The sequence below is a fragment of the Photinus pyralis genome, unplaced genomic scaffold (genome assembly GCF_008802855.1).
Source record: "Photinus pyralis isolate 1611_PpyrPB1 unplaced genomic scaffold, Ppyr1.3 Ppyr1.4_LG7, whole genome shotgun sequence".
Taxonomy (NCBI): domain Eukaryota; kingdom Metazoa; phylum Arthropoda; class Insecta; order Coleoptera; family Lampyridae; genus Photinus; species Photinus pyralis.
In genome coordinates this window covers 30,969,795-30,990,036 of record NW_022170738.1, presented here as the reverse complement: position 1 = coordinate 30,990,036, position 20,242 = coordinate 30,969,795, and the positions used below count along the sequence as shown (strand labels likewise).

At 35.2% G+C, this 20,242-nt stretch overlaps 3 protein-coding genes across 10 annotated transcripts; 1 reads left to right on the top strand and 2 right to left on the bottom strand.

The window, feature by feature from the left end:
- Positions 1–101: 101 nt before the first annotated feature.
- LOC116176801 lies at positions 102–3,054 on the bottom strand. Of its 6 annotated transcripts, none has more exons than XM_031495563.1 (4): positions 2,554–3,054; positions 1,950–2,377; positions 1,234–1,669; positions 102–983 (listed from the first exon to the last, which is right to left on the bottom strand). In XM_031495563.1, the coding sequence occupies exons 2-4, from the start codon at positions 2,182–2,184 to the stop codon at positions 194–196; spliced, it is 1,461 nt and encodes a 486-aa protein (XP_031351423.1). In that variant the 5' UTR covers positions 2,185–2,377; positions 2,554–3,054; the 3' UTR covers positions 102–193. The 6 variants fall into 6 exon arrangements, with proteins under 6 accessions (XP_031351423.1, XP_031351427.1, XP_031351426.1 ...); XM_031495567.1 differs by having other exon boundaries at positions 1,950–2,222; positions 2,643–3,054; XM_031495566.1 differs by having other exon boundaries at positions 2,726–3,054.
- Positions 3,055–3,549: 495 nt separating this feature from the next.
- Positions 3,550–8,716, top strand: LOC116175904 (heterogeneous nuclear ribonucleoprotein A1, A2/B1 homolog). 2 transcript variants are annotated; one of them, XM_031494273.1, is made up of 5 exons: positions 3,550–3,716; positions 3,845–4,322; positions 4,411–4,896; positions 6,539–6,629; positions 7,717–8,716. In XM_031494273.1, the coding sequence occupies exons 1-4, from the start codon at positions 3,702–3,704 to the stop codon at positions 6,625–6,627; spliced, it is 1,068 nt and encodes a 355-aa protein (XP_031350133.1). In that variant the 5' UTR covers positions 3,550–3,701; the 3' UTR covers positions 6,628–6,629; positions 7,717–8,716. The 2 variants fall into 2 exon arrangements, with proteins under 2 accessions (XP_031350133.1, XP_031350132.1); XM_031494272.1 differs by having other exon boundaries at positions 6,539–7,943.
- Positions 8,717–12,079: 3,363 nt separating this feature from the next.
- Positions 12,080–19,985, bottom strand: LOC116177009 (chromobox protein homolog 1-like). Of its 2 annotated transcripts, none has more exons than XM_031495862.1 (5): positions 19,729–19,985; positions 19,270–19,446; positions 18,917–19,065; positions 12,592–12,724; positions 12,080–12,536 (listed from the first exon to the last, which is right to left on the bottom strand). In XM_031495862.1, exons 1-5 carry the CDS (start codon positions 19,815–19,817, stop codon positions 12,137–12,139), a joined length of 948 nt encoding a protein of 315 aa, XP_031351722.1. In that variant the 5' UTR covers positions 19,818–19,985; the 3' UTR covers positions 12,080–12,136. The 2 variants fall into 2 exon arrangements, with proteins under 2 accessions (XP_031351722.1, XP_031351723.1); XM_031495863.1 differs by lacking the exon at positions 19,729–19,985 and adding an exon at positions 19,528–19,552 and having other exon boundaries at positions 19,270–19,468.
- Positions 19,986–20,242: the final 257 nt, after the last annotated feature.

Here is a 20,242-nt window from a genome sequence, read left to right as displayed (position 1 = left end):
AATCTGTTAAGTAACTAATGAGTTTTAAACAAGCACAATGCATGTTTGATGGAATTATCCATTTTATACAGAGGACACAATTTAGAAGACGACACACCACATCAGATTTTTCAGCCTTTATTTATCATACAACAGTGCTTCGACAAGTTACACAACAACTAGGACAACATACTACACATATTTTCTAACATAGTTACATAGGGTTATCCATTGCATTTTGAATAATTTGTTTAACAGTTATATAATGGGCTATTCCATAATAACCATCCTCTATCAGTGGATCAGGCACTGCATTTTCAATTTCAGATAAGTGTTGAGGACTCAGTATGATATCAAAGTCTGGAACTACAACATTATTTTCTGTTACAAATGTTGGAAGTGGGTCACTTTCATCAACACCATATAACTCTCCACATTCCAGATAATTAGGGTCTTCCTCCAATAAATAATTGCAACCTTCTATATAACTTGTATTCCACAATTGTATAGGACTATGTGATTTCATAGTACTCAACTTATGAAAATTCCATTGATTAACAAACTCTTGTAAAGAACGTTGTATTCGTGGTAAGTAAACATAATGTAAACAAAAGAGATCAATTTCATTTTGTTCATCTAGCAAATTTTCTTCCTCCATATACCAAAATAATTGCTTAAATTGTTTTGAGACAATTCTATTAACTTCTGACCACAAACGTTCAATCCTTTGGTTGTGAACGCTCCTTCCAGTAATAAAGCTTCCTCGATTGAGTCCTCTCCTGGTAATCATAAAATTTGCCACTTCCACATTTTCTGTTCCTCTATCTGCACGCACTCTGCTAGGTAATCCATATTTTGCAGTTCCATTTTCAAATAATGATAAAACAGTATTAGCTTTATTATTGTCTTTGCACTCCAAATAAATAATTAAACGACTATATCCATCTATGCAGCCATGGAACACAAAACGGAAACTGACTAGTTTGTGATTGGAGTCCATATGCCTATAAAATAAAAAAGCCCACATTATTGCAAATAGGTACAACAAATCATCAATATGCTTTTACAATAATTCAAGGAATAGATGACAGCAATTAGATCAATACAGAACTGATAGTTCCACAGTCCTGGCTAGATGAAAAAAAACTTCTGCCACTGAACGTGCATATAACATCAACCTGCTATGTTGAATCTGCATGTAGTCCTCTAATTATCATAAAAGCTAATGTTCTAAGCATTTCTGCTTTAACTCACCATAAATAATTTGACCCTTTTACATGATAAATCCTTCTGGTTATGGTTTTTCTTTTTCTAAATGCTCTTCCTGTTGCATCCAATTCCTTCAGATGCTCACGAACTCTCCATCTAGGCACATCACAATTTTTTCCCTTCAAAGATCCCAAAATGTACACTTCTCCAGCACCAGGAGTTAGCCTTAGAATTTCCTGAATAGTTGCCTTTAATTCCTCGTCATCTATAAGTCGTTTGTTTAAATTAAATATTTCTCTATATCTGTATAGAGATCTTCGGGATATTCCCATCATACGGCTAATGTCCGTCCATGTACAACCTCCGTTTCGCAAGAGAGATATTTGCTCAGAAGTTATACCAACTTTTGGTCTCCCAACACTGCCATTTCGTACACTTGTTGGTGTATAACGTGTGTGTTGAGGGTCACTACTTGGCCTGTCTGAGATGTTGAATAAAAATTACTGAGTAAATATGGAATTTTATAGAAGATCTAAAGCGGACAGTACTCAAGCAATATTACTGACAATATTTTATATAATTGTCAATTGATAATATTTTCCTCCTCAGTAGGTACTTATATTGATGGTTTGGGGAAGGGAATTTAAATCTAGAAATTTTGAAATCTAGCCATCAATATCGAATGGTTTGACAATATTGAATTAAGATTATTGTCAATAGTATTGAAAGTGTACAGGCCCCATAATTTCGTAGGCACTAACCTTCAAATAAAGTTTCTAATTTGGAATACAGACTCCATACTGCCATTTGCATTTGATCAAGTTTCTCTTTTACTGGTTCATTTTGAACATTTTCCGACAATGCGTTTAATACGAAATGATGATTTTCAAGAATCAATATATATTCGTCCACAAGCCTAATATCTTGGTCATACTGTTGTCGGTAGCATTTTTCATAATCAGATATGAAATCTTCAAAATATTCGGCAATATTCATCTTTTGTACTAGTTGGTTGAAAGAACTAGGCTTGAGATCTTATTTTGATAATTACCAAACCAAACCAAGCAACCAATCAGATCAGTGCATTTACGAAAATTGTACTATAGCACCATTTTACCAGATCTATTCGAAAATTGGATCAAGTGCTTAGATTACCTTGATTCAGTGTGCATGGCATAACCTTTGTAACCTAAAAGTTGGCGAATTTTTGTAGGTTTATATATGTATGTTTAATAAAAGCAAACAACTCCAAATTGTCACCATGTTACTCATTTTGTAACACACACACACACACACACACACACACATTTTGCAATCAGCTCATTACCAAGAGGTATATATTGATATAAATAGATAGGTAGATACTATACCTAGGTACAATTTTCATAAATGACTAATAATGGTACAGCTTGTATTTATTTAAATAAAACTTTAGATAAGGTGGTATTTTTTACAGGCCTTGCAAAATTAGAATTATAGTTACGTTATCACACTGTTCACATTTAAAATCTACTGACAATCAAATCAATCAAATTACTTTTGTGTACGAATGTACGATAGTTTCATAGGTAACAACAATTAGCACATACAACATATTTTAATCATGAATTATTAAAGCATTGTCCTGCAAACTTCCTATTTGAAAATATAACGTTAACGTGCACCACGAAATTACGAAACAGCTGATCACTGAAAGTCGCGGGAACTGTGTTTTGTTTACGTCCTGCGCGCTAGTACTAGCGCCCTCATTATATCGCGCCATTTCACCAAACTACAAATATTTTATATCGCATGCAAAATTTTATATATAATATGGAATAATATTTATCATGTGCAAAGTTTAATTTTGACCCAAACGGCGCCTCATAGACAACACACTAACCGTACTCTATTAGGTGTTGCGTTTATTTCTACAGCATTGCATTGACCGTCTGTAGTATATGTTGTCTGTGATATTACAAATGGCCAAATTTGGCGATTGACAATAGGCAACTTTACATACTCTGTTCTGTATGTACTGTCATTGTTTCAATGGTACTGTCCAGCTTCCAGTATTTCTACTTTTTAGCGCCAAGCGTGTCGCGCTAGGAGGAATTATACCGCCCAGATTACGCTCTAAAACTGCAGGTGTAGCCCCAGCATTAGTTTTTTCTCTCTCTTTACAATTTAAACAAGTCTGAAAATAAAACCTTCTATCAGACTTTTTTGTAATCATTTATCATTTTTATTTTTTAGGTCTAATTTGACTACTAACATTGAATAGTTATAACTTATAAATTCAATAGAATTTGTATATTATAACTTTAAATTTCCCTCGCTTTCATATAGAGGGCTCCGTTGTTGTCAGGTTTGCGCATTAGCGAGTCGTCAGCAGTTTTGTCATCCCAGAACGACGCTACGCTTTCTCCATATTGAATTTATACAAAAAAGTTACGTTTGTTGGAAAATTGCTTTATTTACTTACCTAAAATTTGCTCTAATTTGTGTATTCGTGTTCACACTACATACAGAAAATGAAGAAAGACGATGTAAGTTTCACACCTAATTTTGCGTATTTCAATTTTGAGTACTGTACCTATGTATTTAAATGGAATGGAAAATATTTATATATCAGAGCATTTAAACTCCAGTAGTTCTAACAATTTCTTTAAAATAGGATGCAAGAAACGAACCGGAACACGTCCGCAAGCTGTTCATTGGAGGATTAGATTATCGGACAACGGATGATTCTTTAAAGAAACATTTCGAACACTGGGGTGAGATCGTGGATGTTGTCGTTATGAAGGATCCAAAAACAAAGAGGTCACGCGGGTTTGGTTTTATTACATATTCACGAGCGCAAATGGTAGATGATGCTCAAAATGCTAGACCGCATAGAGTTGACGGAAGAGTAGTCGAACCTAAACGAGCTGTTCCCAGACAAGATATTGGCCGTCCCGAAGCCGGTGCAACAGTGAAGAAGTTATTTGTCGGAGGATTAAAGGAAGATGTTGAAGAAGACGACTTAAGAGAACATTTTAAAAATTTTGGCACAATATTATCATGTACTATTGTCACCGATAAAGAATCTGGGAAGAAGAGGGGCTTTGGTTTTATAGAGTTTGATGATTATGATCCTGTTGACAAAATTTGTCGTGAGTATACTTTATGTTAGCTTTAAGAATATGGTGCTCTATTTTACGTCTGCCTTTTGTGTGTAATACAAAAGTTTATTTTTCACAGTACAGAGAAGCCACCAACTAAATGGAAAACACATTGATGTAAAAAAGGCTTTAAGCAAAGCTGAAATGGAACGTGCGCAAGGCGGGGGAGGGCCAAATGCAGGTGGTCCTATTGGTAGTGCCGGTCCACGGGGTGGTCCCAGAGGAGGTGGCTCAGGTGGAGGAAATCGTGGTAATTTTAATAACGGTCCCCAAGGTACTACATGGGGTGGACCGAACAGAGGAAGTGGTGGAGGTGGTGATTGGAATAATATGCCGCCAAATCAAGGTTATAACACAGGCGGTTGGTCTGGAGGTGGAAATCCTTGGGACAACCAGGGAGGTGGAAACTGGGGAAATAACCAAGGTGGCCCAGCAGGTTACGGAGGTGGGGGCGGCGGTGGTAATTGGGGACCGACCAATGATAGCTTTGGTGGAGGATATCAGCAAAACTTTGGAGGCGGTGCGATGAGAAGTAACTATCAAACAAATCGTCCAGCCCCCTATGGTAAGTTGCCAAATGTAATGTAATGACGTGTATCAATGAAAAACTTCATTAATTTTGATGTATAAGTACAGGGTTATGGAAAAGTATGGACACTTCTTTATTTTTTAAATATTTACCTAATTCAAAAATGTGCGAACAAAAAAAAGTTCTAGAAAAATATACATTGTCAATAAAAAAATTCATGTTGCCAATCAAAATGTCTGAGATCCAAACAGATGTCATTAAATGAACAAAGCATCTTTAGTTTCCAATACTTTTGCCTAATCCTGTGTTTTAAAATGTTAAATTTTGTTCTCAATCCTATGTTTTATAAAGGCATATTGATTTATATTAAAATTCCAATTATAATGTATCTTAAAATTAAATTAGAACATAGGACTGCCTAAACCCATCCCTATGTATAAAACATGCAAAGTATTTCTTCTGGCATAGTTGATTATCAATTTCAAGCAGCAGCAACATGTTTAAGTCAGAGACTTGTTATAACTAGACCGCGCGTAACGTAGATTTTACTATAAACGCCTGTTGTCAAGATAGGATAGGCAACCAACTGTTCATCGCGGGGCAGACGTACGTTCTGTAGCTTGCTTTAGCCATGTTTATTCTAAATTTTAGTAGCAAAAAAAGATAACATATAGCTGTTAACTGTTTTAATGGAATTTATTAGTATTTTATTTGAACTAAATTGGTATATAACTGCCTTACTCTAGTCCTAATTTGATTTATATGTGTATTTTGGTCGTGAACACGTATGGGAAAATATACTCTTAAAACTAAACTTGTAGGTAGTAAGATATGATTATTTAGCGGATTTTGATTCAATATATTCCTACCCAAAAACCCAAATGGGCTGTAACTGTTATTTGTTTTTCTTAGACTGCTGATAACCATTTTGTTTACAACGCGGTGTGGTGTGGATTGAATGAAAAACCTGAACACATTTTCAGCAATTTGGCAAATTTTTAATGCATCGCTTGATACGTGCAACAATCCTTCACGATTTTTTCTAGTTAAAAGCTTTGACTGACTCTCCGATCCGAATATCGCATCTGCGCTTGCACATATGGAACATAGACTTAGCTATTTTTCTTGTAAGAAAACACCTAATAGGCAAATAGGTACTGCTGTTGTCTTGCTGGTAAAGGATGTCGAATAATAGTTCTACGTTATTTTAACTGAATGGGAAAGTCGAAAACGTTCGGTATTGCATTATTGTTTAACACCTTTGTCGGTACCTTTCTAAAATCGGCTTCATTCCCCGCAAATGCACTATGGTGGGAGTACATTTTTCTCTTCGAATGGCTCTGATCCATTGGCCCTTTAAACTTTTATCTGTTGAAAATCAGCATATTATTTAAAAATTTATCGACAGAGTACATGTTGATAGGCACGAGTTAACCTAAGTTTATTGGTTTATTCTCAACAGAAATTTATCTGTTCACTAATTCGAGCTAATCACAAGAATTATTAATGGACGGAACATCTAAAATAACAGCTTATTTCATTATATTGCACATCATCTTAGCGATTTTTGCCCCGCAGTGCATTGTGTGTTGCATACTGTGTCGACAACACCTTAGATACTTTAAGCGCAGTCTAGTTATAACAAGTCTCTGGTTTAAGTGGTCTGTTTTATTTCAAGGAGGCGGTGGCAATCCTGGCGGTAATTATGGAGGCGGTGGTGGTTATGGAAACCAAAACGGAATGGGTCCCGGCAACAGACGATTTTAAATGTAAGTTCAACAGGAAACCTGTGGCCCTTTTAGGATCAGATGTACTATATTCATATCGCAGTCCATAAACATTATTGTTCCAAATAATTTAATTATTCGTAACACGGTTAGCCCTGTGGTTTGACGTGCATACACAATAGGTGTAGGTCAAGTCATTAGGAGGAAAGCCTATTTAAGGGTGCAGTGTGTATTGTAGTTAATATATGTCCTTTCATTTTTCACATAAATGATTCTCTGAATAGATCTAGGTTTATGTGTTAGTCTTAGCTACTACATATTGTGTATTGCAATAAAATTGTTAAGTCAGGAATAGTGTTTTTGGTGTATTATTGGACAGGTGACTGCAGGCAGAATTTTTTTTAGTTATTGAAATTTAGCCAGATTTTATCGCAGTTTTAATTCTAGGTAGGTAATTATTATTTAGGATTAAATGCATTTTTACTGATTCTTTTTTCATTACGTGTTCAGTGCACATTTTTTAATCAGTGAGTGTTTTTTATGTATAGAGCAGTTGAATAAAATAGAGCCAGTTTTATATTTAATGTAAGAGGTGTTTTTCTGAGTGTAGTCATTTCAAAGAATTGCAGGATCAACCAATGAAAACAGGTTTAAAATAGGTATGTATAGACTTCAGTATTGTTTTAGGTTATGTCTACCATTTAGCTCAGGTTTCTTTATCTTCAGGAAATATAATTATTAAATTTTTAAGACAGAGTACACTTAAATTAGTCTAGCAAGGTTTCTCATGAGGTGTTTTAGAAATTTTTTTAGGTAGTGACAGATTCTTAACAAAGCTAACCTGGGTTAGGTAGAATTTCATTCTTTTTAGTTTTTTTCATTTACCTAAACTTTGCTTTATAACTTTTAATAAATGATCACCTTCACACCAGCTTTGATTTTAAAATTCCTTTTACAATACCTACTTTTTTAGACAGAAATGTGAAAATTAAACCTTTTGCCAATTTTGATACCTTCGCAAATCTACTGTATTGACTTTTCCAAGAGCTTGTACTGCGATCCTTATACAAAAATTTAAGGAAGCAAAGTTGATATGAATAACAAACAAATTAATTACGTTTGTTTTTAGCCTGGTTTTGGTAAAAGCAAGCACTGCTTTGGATTATCTGGGTACTTCCAAAAGATGGTGTGAATCCTTTATTAAAGTTATACAGTAAATTTCATCAATCACATTTCCTGTTCAATCAGTTGCACTGATTACCATTTATGAGGAGTTGTTTGTTGCAAAGAAATATACCTGACATATTTTTCCACTTTTTAATTTATAACATGTTACAAGTAAATTGCTAATACTTTGTTTTTGTTTCGGCGATCCTGTCAAATACGCGCTGATGAAGCACCATCCTACTTTTAACCAGGGAATATGTGAGTATGAATACCATCCAATGTTGAATTACAATGCTTTAGACTCTCAGATGTTGCTGTATGTTCTTAATTGGAAAGAATTTCAACAGTATTTATTTTTGGAGAATCGTTACGAAAATGGTGTGGGTTAGAGCATTGTTCAAAACTCCAACTACTTATTAACTTTTGTGTTTCCTTAGAGATGCATTTAACCGCTTATAATCACAATTGCATCTAGATGGTTGGTTGCAAGGGTGCAGCTACAGAGGGGGAAGTAAAAAATTTATTTGCCATAGCCAATCGATAGATTTATTATTTTTTTCATAGTCATTAAATCAATTTAAATAAAATAAAACAATCAAGTGGGAGAAAAATTAAAATAAAAAAGTTTTTAAAGTCCTGTTTGCTGAAAAGTGTTTAGTTGGCGTGACATCCAATCTCATTGTGCATGATTATACTAGGTTTACTCAGCGTCAATAATTTAAGAATTACTGGAAAGTGATTCAAACGTTAAGAAGATGATAAAATGTATTTTCTTCCCACCGTAACTAGTGATAATGTGTATTGCACAGCAATAGGGTAATGTCGCATATGACTTGAATACCACTTTCTTGATCCATCTCTGTCATTTATTGAGGGATTTCAAAACAGTGGGTTTGTTATGGTCTACTTACGTAATCAGTTACCAATGGACTGTTTATTTAAAAATTAAAGAAGTTATTAGGCCAAGCAAATTAAAAAAACGAGGGTTTATATAATTCAAAATGGTATAGTTTTCCCAACGCAAATTAAGAGATCAGTAAGAATCATTAGTCAGTAAATATTCATTTGACAAGAAGCATTTATTTAATATGATTTTTAATTTCAAAATAAACTTTATTTTCATATAACATGGCATCATTTTTGAAACGAATTTTCCAAGAACTACACATCTGAGAGAAGTTCATTATTTGTGAGTTGATTTAGGTGTTCTGCAGAAATTGAAGAATGTTCACAATAGCTTTGGTTATTGTAGCAAGTATTTTAATAAATGGATTTGTAATATAATTGTTGTTATTTTCCTGTCATTGCACACGTTGACATAGCAGCAGTGCCGTTCCGTAGAACGTCCCGGCCTGGTCATGCAATCATAATAATACCCGGCCCAAAAAATTGAAAATACGCCGTCACGGCCACCGACCCGGGCCCGTAGAAAGAAAACTGAGGTTGAGTTAGCATTAATTAGCGTTTAGAAAGCAGGTAGAGTGGGTAAAGCTAAAGATAGGATGGCTTGCAGCCTTGCACTTGCGTTGTGCAGTGAGAACAATGGTAGATTTGTCGGTGACTCCAAAAAACATTTTACCTCAGTCAGACTGAATAAACAGACTATAAAGTGCCTCGTTTATTATTTTTTCGTATGTGTTTCCCGGCCCGGTCAACCACTGTCCTTTCATGACCTCGACGGGACGGTACTGCATAGCAGGCCATTGAAAGGCTTACCAACGGCCTTAAGAGAGAGTTAGTGCCTAAGTGAAGTTCTTCAGAGAGAGATGGGCAAGAGAAAATTAATGTAATGGACCAGTAGTCTCTGCTGTTGTAAAGTGTATGTAATTTCTTACCGTCAGTATACAGAGTGGTGTTTTAAGTGGGCCATTAAAAGTATTTCAGGAACGGTTTGGAATCTTGAATCGGGACCCCATTACCTTTTTTGAATAATCGATCAAAAGGAATCATTTAAAAATATTTTCAAGATGGCCGCTTTTCCGATTGTATCAGAACGGTACCGGAACTTTCTTATTTCAAATGGCACTTTACGAATTCCTCATGTCTAACAAAGTTATTTGACATTTTTTCACAGTTTCAAAGGTTCATTAAATGAGTCATATCACTGTTATCTGACAACTTGGGAAAATTTTTTTTTCACGAATGGACAGCTAAAAGTCCACGCTATCAAGTGCTATTTTCAAATGTGATTTGAAAATAATACAAATTATCGGTCAAAGTTGACAATCGGTTTTTGGTCAAACTCGAAATTTTGAAATAGAAACCATATCTTTACTATGCATCAATGGAAAGAGCATAAAAAAACGGACAAAAAATTGTACTTGCAGGAATTCAAAAATACCATCAGAAAAGATTGTGCCATTTGAAATAAGAATGTTCGGACATCGTTCTGATACAACAGGAAAAGCGACCATCTTGAAAATATTTTTAAATAATTGCTCTTGATCGTCGATCGATTATTCAAAAAAGGTAATGAGTCCCGAATCAAAATTCCAAACCGTTCCTGAGATACTTATAATGGTCCACTTAAAAACACCACCCTGTATAAGTACAGAGTAGGATACCTCAAATATTCTAGTCGAGTGTCCTTCCAAATAACAAGGAAACGCAAATCAACAGAGTACTGTACTATGAAGACCTTTTTTGTGGTAGGAATCCTTTATGCGCCCACTCCATCGATTGCTGGTTTGTTTCAGTATCCCAATAAGTGGTACACCCAGATTTCAATGACATTTTTTTAAATATCTAACCACAGTGATATAATTCAGAATACAAATTTCTGGCCTGACAAGTTTCTGTTGTGAGGAGCCTTGATCTTGTAGACATTTATGTTAATGGCGTTAATCCCAAATGTTTGTGTAACATTTTCAAAACTGTTATGCTTTCGATAGTGTAATGTGCACTTCCGTTGCAATAATTCATCCATTTGTAACTGTTCTTGTCTCAATGTGGCCTTAGATTTTGGATCACCTTATGGATTCTGAACTCCAACGAAATTGTTTTGGCCAGAATTTTACTTTCTGAAGGCGCGTATTCATATAGCGAATTCGTTCCGTATATACGTACAACCTATCACAAGCGAATGAATATATTTGCTTTTTAGGCAATAGCATTGAATTTATAACTTAAATTCAATGGTAATAGGTCTACCTATTTTGTAGTGTGTACGGCTTGCCACAGTATTCGTATTCGCAATGGCTAAATATACAGCTTACAGTGTATACACACTAGAAAATAGGCATACCTAACAAGCAAACATATTTGTTCCTATACACGCCCCATAAAAGTAAATGCCTTCGAACCATAGACATATTTAAAACTCCTATGTATTTTTTTATATGTCTATGCGTTGAACGAATTCGTTCTCTATATGAATACGGGCAATCGTTCATTTGTGGATAATTATTGAGCCTGTACACTGTAAAAGAGATAATCCCTTAGACCATATAGTACATGGATTGCTATTAGCCCTATGCTTTCAATACAAAATGGGTGGTCACGGATAGAGGGCACTGTAGTCGTGATGTGAATCTCAGGGTAAACTAAAGTCGTATGAACACCACCCGGATCGCGTAAAGAGTCGCTACTCGCTTTTATGGTAACCGTGCAGTACGGAAAGCTTTAAATACTCTTATCTTCTATACGTCCACAAATAAGAATAGATTTGCTTTTTCGTCATATCTAGGCGATTAATTAATTGACGTTTGTTAATTTATAGGTTGACAGTCTCAAATCGTGTCTAATCGGACAACTTCGGAGAGACTCGTTTACCCTGAAACTCACATACCCAGGCGATGTCCTTGACCATATTTTAGTTACAATTAGCAGTCCTAAACTCGTTCAGGTGTAATGCGACCTTTACATCAACGTCGCACAGCCACTTCCAAGAATAAATTAGGTTATATTTCACGTTTTTGAAATGGAAAACAAAAAGAGCGAATACACCTTCGTGTCGTCTCCAAACTTTTGCTCCGACTGCGGTTCAATTTTACCGCTCCTTGGAGAAGTAGGCGACATAATTTGCTACAGATGTACGCGACGTTATAGCCATAAAGGTATGTTCCACTTCAATAAGTACATCTTCCATAACTTTTTCATAAATAGAAATTGGCAGTGACGAAATAAAGTACACAATTCATTTTAACTCCATTGATGCCTGTACAAAAAACTTAAAAGAAGAAAACAGAAAGGAGACTGAAGAGGAGGGGCCAGTAGTTGAACGTAAATGCCCAAAATGTGGAAATGATAAAATGTCTTACGCAACAGTTCAACTACGGTCTGCTGATGAAGGACAAACAGTTTTTTATACATGTACGAAATGTAAATTTAAAGAAAATGAAAACTCGTAAATATATTTTACATACAAAGAATCTTGTTTAAAATTAATCTAAAATTTCTATCTCTGCAACTACTGGAGGTGTCGATGGTTTGCTGGTGTACCAAGGAATTTTGTTTTCATAATAGTTTATAACGATCTCCGGACATCTTATATTTACTTGACGAGCTGGTACAAGGTCAGCTTCTTCACAACCCTTCCACTTCATCAAAAACATCAATTCGCCGCTAGCATCTGTTGCACCAATAATGGAATCTGGTAATAATCCACGATCGAAACCGCGTGACCTGTTGTCTTCTGTTATGTTTTTCTGTTTACTTCCCTTGTCTGCATCTGTTGAAGGTGTCGCCTGTTGCACCAGAGGTGGTGGTTTCCGTGCGTTCTCAAATGCTGCAATCAAATCGGGACAATCCAAATTTTCTTCTGGTTCCCACGTGTTATCCTCACTAAAATACAATTCAAACATAGAACACAGTTAACTAATAAATGTATTATACTCACTGCGAATATCCTTTCCATTTGAGTAAGTATTCCGTTTTTCCATTGCGAATCCTTTTATTAAGAACCTTTTCCACTGAAAATTCTTCATCGGAACTAGTGGATGGGTCTTCCTTTATTTTTTTAGTTTTCTCGCCTTTAATAGAAACGTTATTACTAAACATTAAGAAGAATGATAGGAATTATTATTGGCAGTGGCCTTCTAGATACAGTATGGCATTATATTGATTGAAAAAAATAAACAGGAGACCAAATACCATTTCTTAAGTTTTTTAACCAAACAAATTGCACGCACGCGCCATTGCCAGTAATAACCAACCACGTTTCATTACAAGGGCGGGTTTTTCAAAATCGCCGTATTGATTATTAAGGATCCTCAGATCCTTTATAGTTTTGTATTGTCGTCCGTCCGTCCGTCCGTCCGTCCGTGTGCGCTCTAACTCTTTTTAAAAGTGGCCGATTGTGTTGAAATTTGGTATCCGGGTACGTTGGACATTAAGAACGGACGCTATTGATTTTCAGGAAGCTGGTTCAACAGGAACAAAAGTTATACGACTTCGAGTGAATCGGGAACAGGAAAAACTGCGAACTCAATATAATAAAAAAATTAACATATTTCATTCCCTAGGTCATGTATCGAGTTCGGACTTTCGCTAGATTATTCCCTATGACTCTTAGATGTGTAACAATTCAATATAACTCTTCTCTGTGGTCTCGGTCAAAAGTTTTAGAGCAAAATGTACCCAAAATTATTCTTTAAACATGAATTTAGAGTTGTAAAAGCTTTCAAACGCATTATCTTGCTGCTGAAAGAGTTGATAACGTGCACGTTTGATAACCGCATGTGTGTGATTCAAAAATGTTAAATTATTTTTCTGAGGCCACATGGATTTTGATCAAAATATGTCAAAATCGTTAATTATGCGCCAAGATCGTTGGGAAAAAGACTACGCGCATTATCTCAATGCCCAAGACATGAATTTGATGCATTTTTGGCGACCACGTGGATTTTGATCAAAACATGTCAAAATCGTTATTTATGCACCAAGATCGTTGGGAAAAAGACTAGGCGCATTATCTCAATGCCCAAGACATGAATTTGATGCATTTTTGGCGACCACGTGGATTTTGATCAAAACATGTCAAAATCGTTATTTATGCACCAAGAGCGTTGGGAAAAAGACTACGCGCATTATCTCAATGCCCAAGACATAAATTTGATGCATTTTTGGCGACCACGTGGATTTTGATCAAAACATGTCAAAATCGTTATTTATGCACCAAGAGCGTTGGGAAAAAGACTAAGCGCATTATCTCAATGCCCAAGACATGAATTTGATGCATTTTTGGCGACCACGTGGATTTTGATCAAAACATGTCAAAATCGTTATTTATGCACCAAGATCATTGGGAAAAAGACTAGGCGCATTATCTCAATGCCCAAGACATGAATTTGATGAATTTTTGGCGAAAACGTGGATTTTGATCAAAACATGTCAAAATCGTTATTTATGCACCAAGATCGTTGGGAAAAAGATCAAGAGCATTATCTCAATGATCTAAACATGAATTTGATCTATTTTTATGGACCACATGGATTTTGATCAAAACATGTCAAAATCGTTATTTATGCACCAAGATCGTTGGGAAAAAAACCAAGAGCATTATCTCAAAGCCCAAGACATGAATTTGATGCATTTTTGTTAACTATAAAATGTATTTTATAAGATTAAAATAAATTGTCGTTAAAACTGATTGTAATACTGAGGATCCTTCGATATTTCGTTGTATCGGTTTATTAATTTCCGTGTTTAGATTAATACAATTTGAATAGGAATTTGGTTACAATTAAGTACAAGACGAATTGACAATTAATTCATCAACTGATTTTTACTACAATATGCAGAAATATGAAAGTAGTGGTCATTTACAAAAATGCTGTAAATCACCAATTTTCAAAATACGTATAAAAACCTTATATGAATGAATTGTCTACCTTCTACCACATCGAGTGTTGCAACCGGGGCCTACCACACTTGTAGTGTGTACCAAAATGTAGTGTAATGTTATTTCAACAAGGCTTAAATTTTTTGGCAAATACTTATAAACGCAAAAAAGACAGTTTACTGTTTCTAATGCCTTGATAAGACGCAATAAAATTGTATGAGATATGTGTACCAAAAATTAACTTCTACAAAAATTTGCTACGTTGAGGATTTCATGTAGATACCCGGTGTGGGAATATGAGGTAGACCGAATTAACATTTATTTATGTAACAAAGTAAACTGAACACTTCAACTAAAACTTAAGAACACAATGTATGTCTGTAAGTAATAAATGTCTGTTTGTATGTAGGTATTCAATATTTGTGTGTGTGTGTGTGTCTGATTTTACAAAGTTTGACAAGTGACAAGTGATCTCGCCACACAGCCGACTAATACTACACCCGGTACAAATAGCGTGATATTCCTATTCAAGATCATCCATGACATGACTGTGCGTGTCATCTCTAATATTCTACATGTGTAGATTATTGAAGTATTTGCGACAAATGACAAATACATTTACATATTCTTATATGAACGATATCTTGGACATGTTTTAATTGACATTGTTTTTGTTTATGCTGTTCTAGTTTAACTGAACTGTTTGAAATTTTACATTCTTTCTAATGTTCTTATTTTATTGCTCAAGGATTTGATCTGTTATTGGAAATTTTTTCTTATCCTACATGTGTAACACGTAGAAAAGTAGATGTACAGTGTGTCCTATTTTGGTTGAGACTGCAGTAAGTATATCCATTGAATAAAAACACTATAAGAAGCCTAACGCTTATGGAAGAAAGCGCGACAAATCTCACAAATCCCCTTGCACCCGCATTGGTTGTGACCACCGAACTCTCTTTGCGGTAAATAGGAGGAAAGCAAATTCTCATTCTTCTCAGTTCAAGAATCGACTCTATTGACAGTGTTCCCATTATATTCTCAGTTCAAACTCTGTCGCGCTTTATTTCCACGGGGTTAGGCTTCTTATAGTGTTTTTATTCAATGGTATATCTCAGTTGTTTTTAAAGATAGAGACTCAATGTAATTAGAAAAATAATGCAAAAAGTTTACGTTAAGATATACAGGGCGTTACATTACAAAAATATCAACTTTGGGTCAAATCTCAGAAACGGTGGGCAAACATTTTGTTTACTATGCCACTGGATTCTACGTAAAAATATCTAAAATAAACAGTTTTTACCTTTTTTCTATCTTAAGGTTGATTCTCACTTAACATAACGTTTCCATACCATATCCTTTCCATAACCATTCCGTAAATTATTATACCTAGGAAATTCACCTTTGAGTGATATGTGCGTAAGCCATTCAGTCGCGCGCTAATACACATTCGCCTTCCATATGTGAACGGAAAGGAGAATGTGTATTAGTGCGCGGATGAATGTCTTACGCACATATCACTTAAAGGTCAATTTCATAGGTGTAATAATTTACGGAATGGTTATGGAAAGGATATGGTATGGAAACGTTATGTATAGTGAGAATCAGCCTTTATATGGCTAGTAAGATGTGATATCATCCAAAAAGTCACTCTTCGTTTTCACCCTGTATCTCAGAAACAAATGTAGCTAGATTAATTCTGTTTGTGGTATTAAAAGTTTCACAGAAAAGTGGCACAACAAAAGCCACAAACCACAAGTCTCTATAGTAAGTAGCTGAGACTGCAGTTTCAACCAACATGGGACACACAGTACAAGTAAAATTTCCATAAGTGTAATACAATCTAAAAAAAATAACAGAAGTTCCGAAAATTATGACAAATCTGTACTGGGTGTCCAAAATTCGAGGCTGACTATTGGGATGTCGAAAACAGTAAAGATATAAAGTCCTCTTTTCAACGAGCTATCATAGCCTAACATTGAAAATAAGATATAAGTTATATCAACGGTTTTATATTTTAATCAAGTAGTCTGTGATGGATCAAAGCCCGGATTGAAGAAACAAACAAAAATATTCAAAGCCACAAAACAATGAAAATGATTACATCAGATGTTCAAACTACCAAGGGCGCATTCATGAGAGGTGGGTTTGGGGGTTGCAACCCCCTCCAAAATTTTATATAGGTAAGATAATGTCCAGAAAAATTTTGACTTTTATGACATCACTTATTGACTATCCTATTATCCATACTTACATACCTACAAAATGGTGCAGGTATAACTACAAACTATCCCCCCACCCCTAAAAATGTGCTGGGTATGCCCCTGCAAAATACTGGCCATTATCCAATTACACACACTTCCAAGACACTTCGTCTTACTTTACACAACGTATTGATTGTGCATATTGTCGCACGGTCGCTTTTTGTATGTGATTTTTAGTTGCTTATGATAACCTATCACAAACATGCTGCTCTATATCAATTGAAGTACAATAGTATATTGAAAGACAAGTGTTACAAGGCTTCGCGTCGCCACTCGTGCCACAAGATAGTCGTATTACAATAAAGCATTGTAACACGCGTTTTTCATACAATTTTTTCTATTTCGGTGCTATAGGGAACATTAGAACTAACATGTTTTATGTTGGGAACACTTTTTATGCCATTAAGTTTTAGGTTGACAGCGTAGTAAGACTGACATTTTGAAGTTCAAACATGGAAGTACCCAACGAAGTACCTACTTGTACTAACTAGTAACTGCCAACTTAAGAGATGAGTTACCAAAAAAAAACGACTATAATCACTGTCTTTGTACAACTGTCTTCGGCCGAAAACAGTTGTACAAAATCATCATTGTGACACCGAAATAGAAAATAGTATATTGAAAGACAAGTGTTACAATGCGACCTATTGTAATACGACTATCTTGTGGCACGAGTGGCGTAGCGAAGCGGAGCCACGAGTGTCCACAAGGTAGGAGTATTACAATAAAACATTGTAACACGTGTTTTTCATACTATTTTTTCTATTTTGGGGCTTTAATTTAATTAAAAAGTAATTATGAAAAACTACAGGAAACTTTAGAATTAATATGTCTTAAGTTGGCAACACCATTTACGTTGACAAATTTTAAGTTGGCCGCGTAGATAAACACAACACTGACATTTGGAAACTTTAAATTCCATGAATGTGTAATTTTTTATTCGTAGATAAATTTATTTATGGTGGATGCGTAAACTGCTGATTTGGAATGTATTAAGTTCTTCGTGTACCAAAAATCAAGGAAAACACATAAATTTTACGTAATTTGATTTCACATCTGATGATTTGACGTTGACGTCTTAGCGAACTGCCAACTTAGAGATGAAAAGTTACCAAAAACAATGTTACAATGGAACTCATTGAAACACTGTTTTTGCCGAAAACAGTTGCACAAAATTCTCATTGTAACACCGAAATAGAAAATAGTTATTTATATAACAAGAGCGCGAAGTTCAATTTCGCGCATTGAGACTGAAGGTATTTTGACGAGGCGAAGCCGAGTCAAAATATCAGTCAAATGCGCGAAATAACTTCGCGCTAGCGTTATATACAACATTTTTTCTACAACTGAACCGATTGTTAATTAAATTTGCTGTTTAAGTTCAACTTTGTCACGTGCGCGAAATACTTTTTTTCACTGTTGACGATTTCGCGCACGTTGTCAATAGCAACCTTACTTATTAATTAACCGTTTAAAAATCTAGTACTTCGCGTTTCGAAATCCGTCAGAAAATGACAGGTTTTTTTGACAGTTGTAGAAAAAACATATTATGTACTATTGTCAGTATGCTACGCAGGTATTGAAGCCACATTACCTTACACACTCCAAACATGCTGATCTTTATAGTATCCCTGTCATCATCAGGAAACACGGTTGCTTGCTGATGAAGACGAAGATGGTTAGTTTTGATTGATATTATTGTGAGTTATTGGTTATTTGTTATCAAAGAAACCTCTCTATGAACAGGTACAAACAAAAATTTGTTCCATAATCATTCACATTATTTTCATGTAAGACCCTTTTCACTAAGGACCGATGATCAGTCAAATTGAAATTGTTTTCACGAAACGAGGATAATATCCGTGGTCAACATGTATTTGAGAAGAGACAACACCGCCTCGGGCAACACTATATCGAAACTGCAACTAATGATACACAAGCATGATGCCAGCGCTATTTCATGAACCGACCTATGAATGACAAACATGTGGACAATACAACTTAAAACAATGGATACGACGGATGGTTAGTACCTCGGTTGGTGCCGATCATCGGTCCTTTGTGAAACAGGCTTTAGGTTTTCAAATTTTCTATATTAATAGAATCCATAAGTTACCTACCTTTCCCATTTTGCAAGTTAAGGCTCGCCGACCTCTGTTTGGTTGGTGCAACTTTTCCTTTTGTTCTCTGGCGAGTCTCTGTAGAATCCTCTTCGTCGGAACTTTCTTTCTTATTTGGCAAAGAACGATTCCTTGTGCCCACTTTAAGTCTAGAAGGCATATTTGGTGGATAAATAAATGCGAACTTTTAAATACCGCGGTAATTCAGTTTTTGTATAAAACAAACAATAAACAAGCATGAATATGACAGTTAAATTATAGTGTCTATTACGCCTGCGCGGTACTTCAAAATCAACACGTGTTGACTTCAGTGGTGGAGATTAAAAATAATGGAAGGGTGCTAGACTACTTACGACACACGTGGAAATATGGTAGGAATTGCTTCACTCAGCAAGCGGGTTTTGTCTTCGGATTTGTAGAGCAGACTACGTTCAAAATGATTTGAACAAACTCTATCGGTTGCTTTAATTTCGCGATCAAACTTCAATTTTTTTATCCATTTGTCCCGTCTCTCTTCGTTTGACGGAAATCTAAAACATTTTTTGGTTTCTACTAAAATAACGTTAAAAGAATATCAAATTAAATTAATCCCAAACCCCCTTAAAACGCACGCCTATGCATTATAATATTTGCATTACAAGAAGCCAAACATTTTGTCTATTAATTTATTGGAATTCGAAGTAAGCTAACCATAAATACAACTACATTGTAACACAATATACAAAAGCCATAAAACATATTTACAGTGAACGAATAGTAATCCTAAACATAAATAACCCATAACCTCTTCAAATCAAGAATTCGTGTTTTACCTGTGGAAAGAAAGTGCCGGTAGTCCCGGTCCCGCGACTCTATTATCGTCTCGATTATGACAACCGGGAACTACGCATTGAAGAACCATGTTAACTTTCAAATTTTCTAGAACACCGCCCCAACTTCGGTTTCAAAAACAAATAATGCTACGGCGCCCGGCGGCTAGGTCGACTGCGCGTCGCAGTTTACCACCAAAACCAAAAACATGGCGGTTGATTTTAATTGTAGATTGTAATTTCCAAATCGGTTTGTCTGAATGTTGAATTCAAAATTACTTTTGTATTATCAAAATTATCAAAGGTGTGATTAGGTACCTACTATTCCTTCCGATATAAAAATTGAAATACTACCTAACCTCTAGTATTGTTTATTAAAATAAATAAACAATCTCTCTACTATAGGTAATATCTTTATTCCTTGGGTAATATCAACTTATTCAGAAAATTGATAGGGACAAAAATAAATCAAACAAATTGCAAATTTTACATAATTTTAATTCCACTAATAACATAA

Coding starts and splice junctions, on each gene's coding strand:
- LOC116176801 (XM_031495562.1), bottom strand. CDS start 2,782: ATGTTGTATGTGCTAATTGTTGTTACCTATGAAACTATCGTACATTCG. Junction 2,215..2,725: donor TCGTACATTCGTACACAAAA/GTAATTTGATTG, acceptor TAAGATCTCAAG/CCTAGTTCTTTCAACCAACT. Junction 1,670..1,949: donor ATTAGAAACTTTATTTGAAG/GTTAGTGCCTAC, acceptor TCAACATCTCAG/ACAGGCCAAGTAGTGACCCT.
- LOC116175904 (XM_031494273.1), top strand. Junction 4,323..4,410: donor TCCTGTTGACAAAATTTGTC/GTGAGTATACTT, acceptor TATTTTTCACAG/TACAGAGAAGCCACCAACTA. Junction 4,897..6,538: donor AAATCGTCCAGCCCCCTATG/GTAAGTTGCCAA, acceptor TTTTATTTCAAG/GAGGCGGTGGCAATCCTGGC.
- LOC116177009 (XM_031495862.1), bottom strand. CDS start 19,817: ATGGTTCTTCAATGCGTAGTTCCCGGTTGTCATAATCGAGACGATAAT. Junction 19,447..19,728: donor CCGGCACTTTCTTTCCACAG/GTAAAACACGAA, acceptor AAAATGTTTTAG/ATTTCCGTCAAACGAAGAGA. Junction 12,725..18,916: donor TAACTTGCAAAATGGGAAAG/GTAGGTAACTTA, acceptor TTTCTATTAAAG/GCGAGAAAACTAAAAAAATA.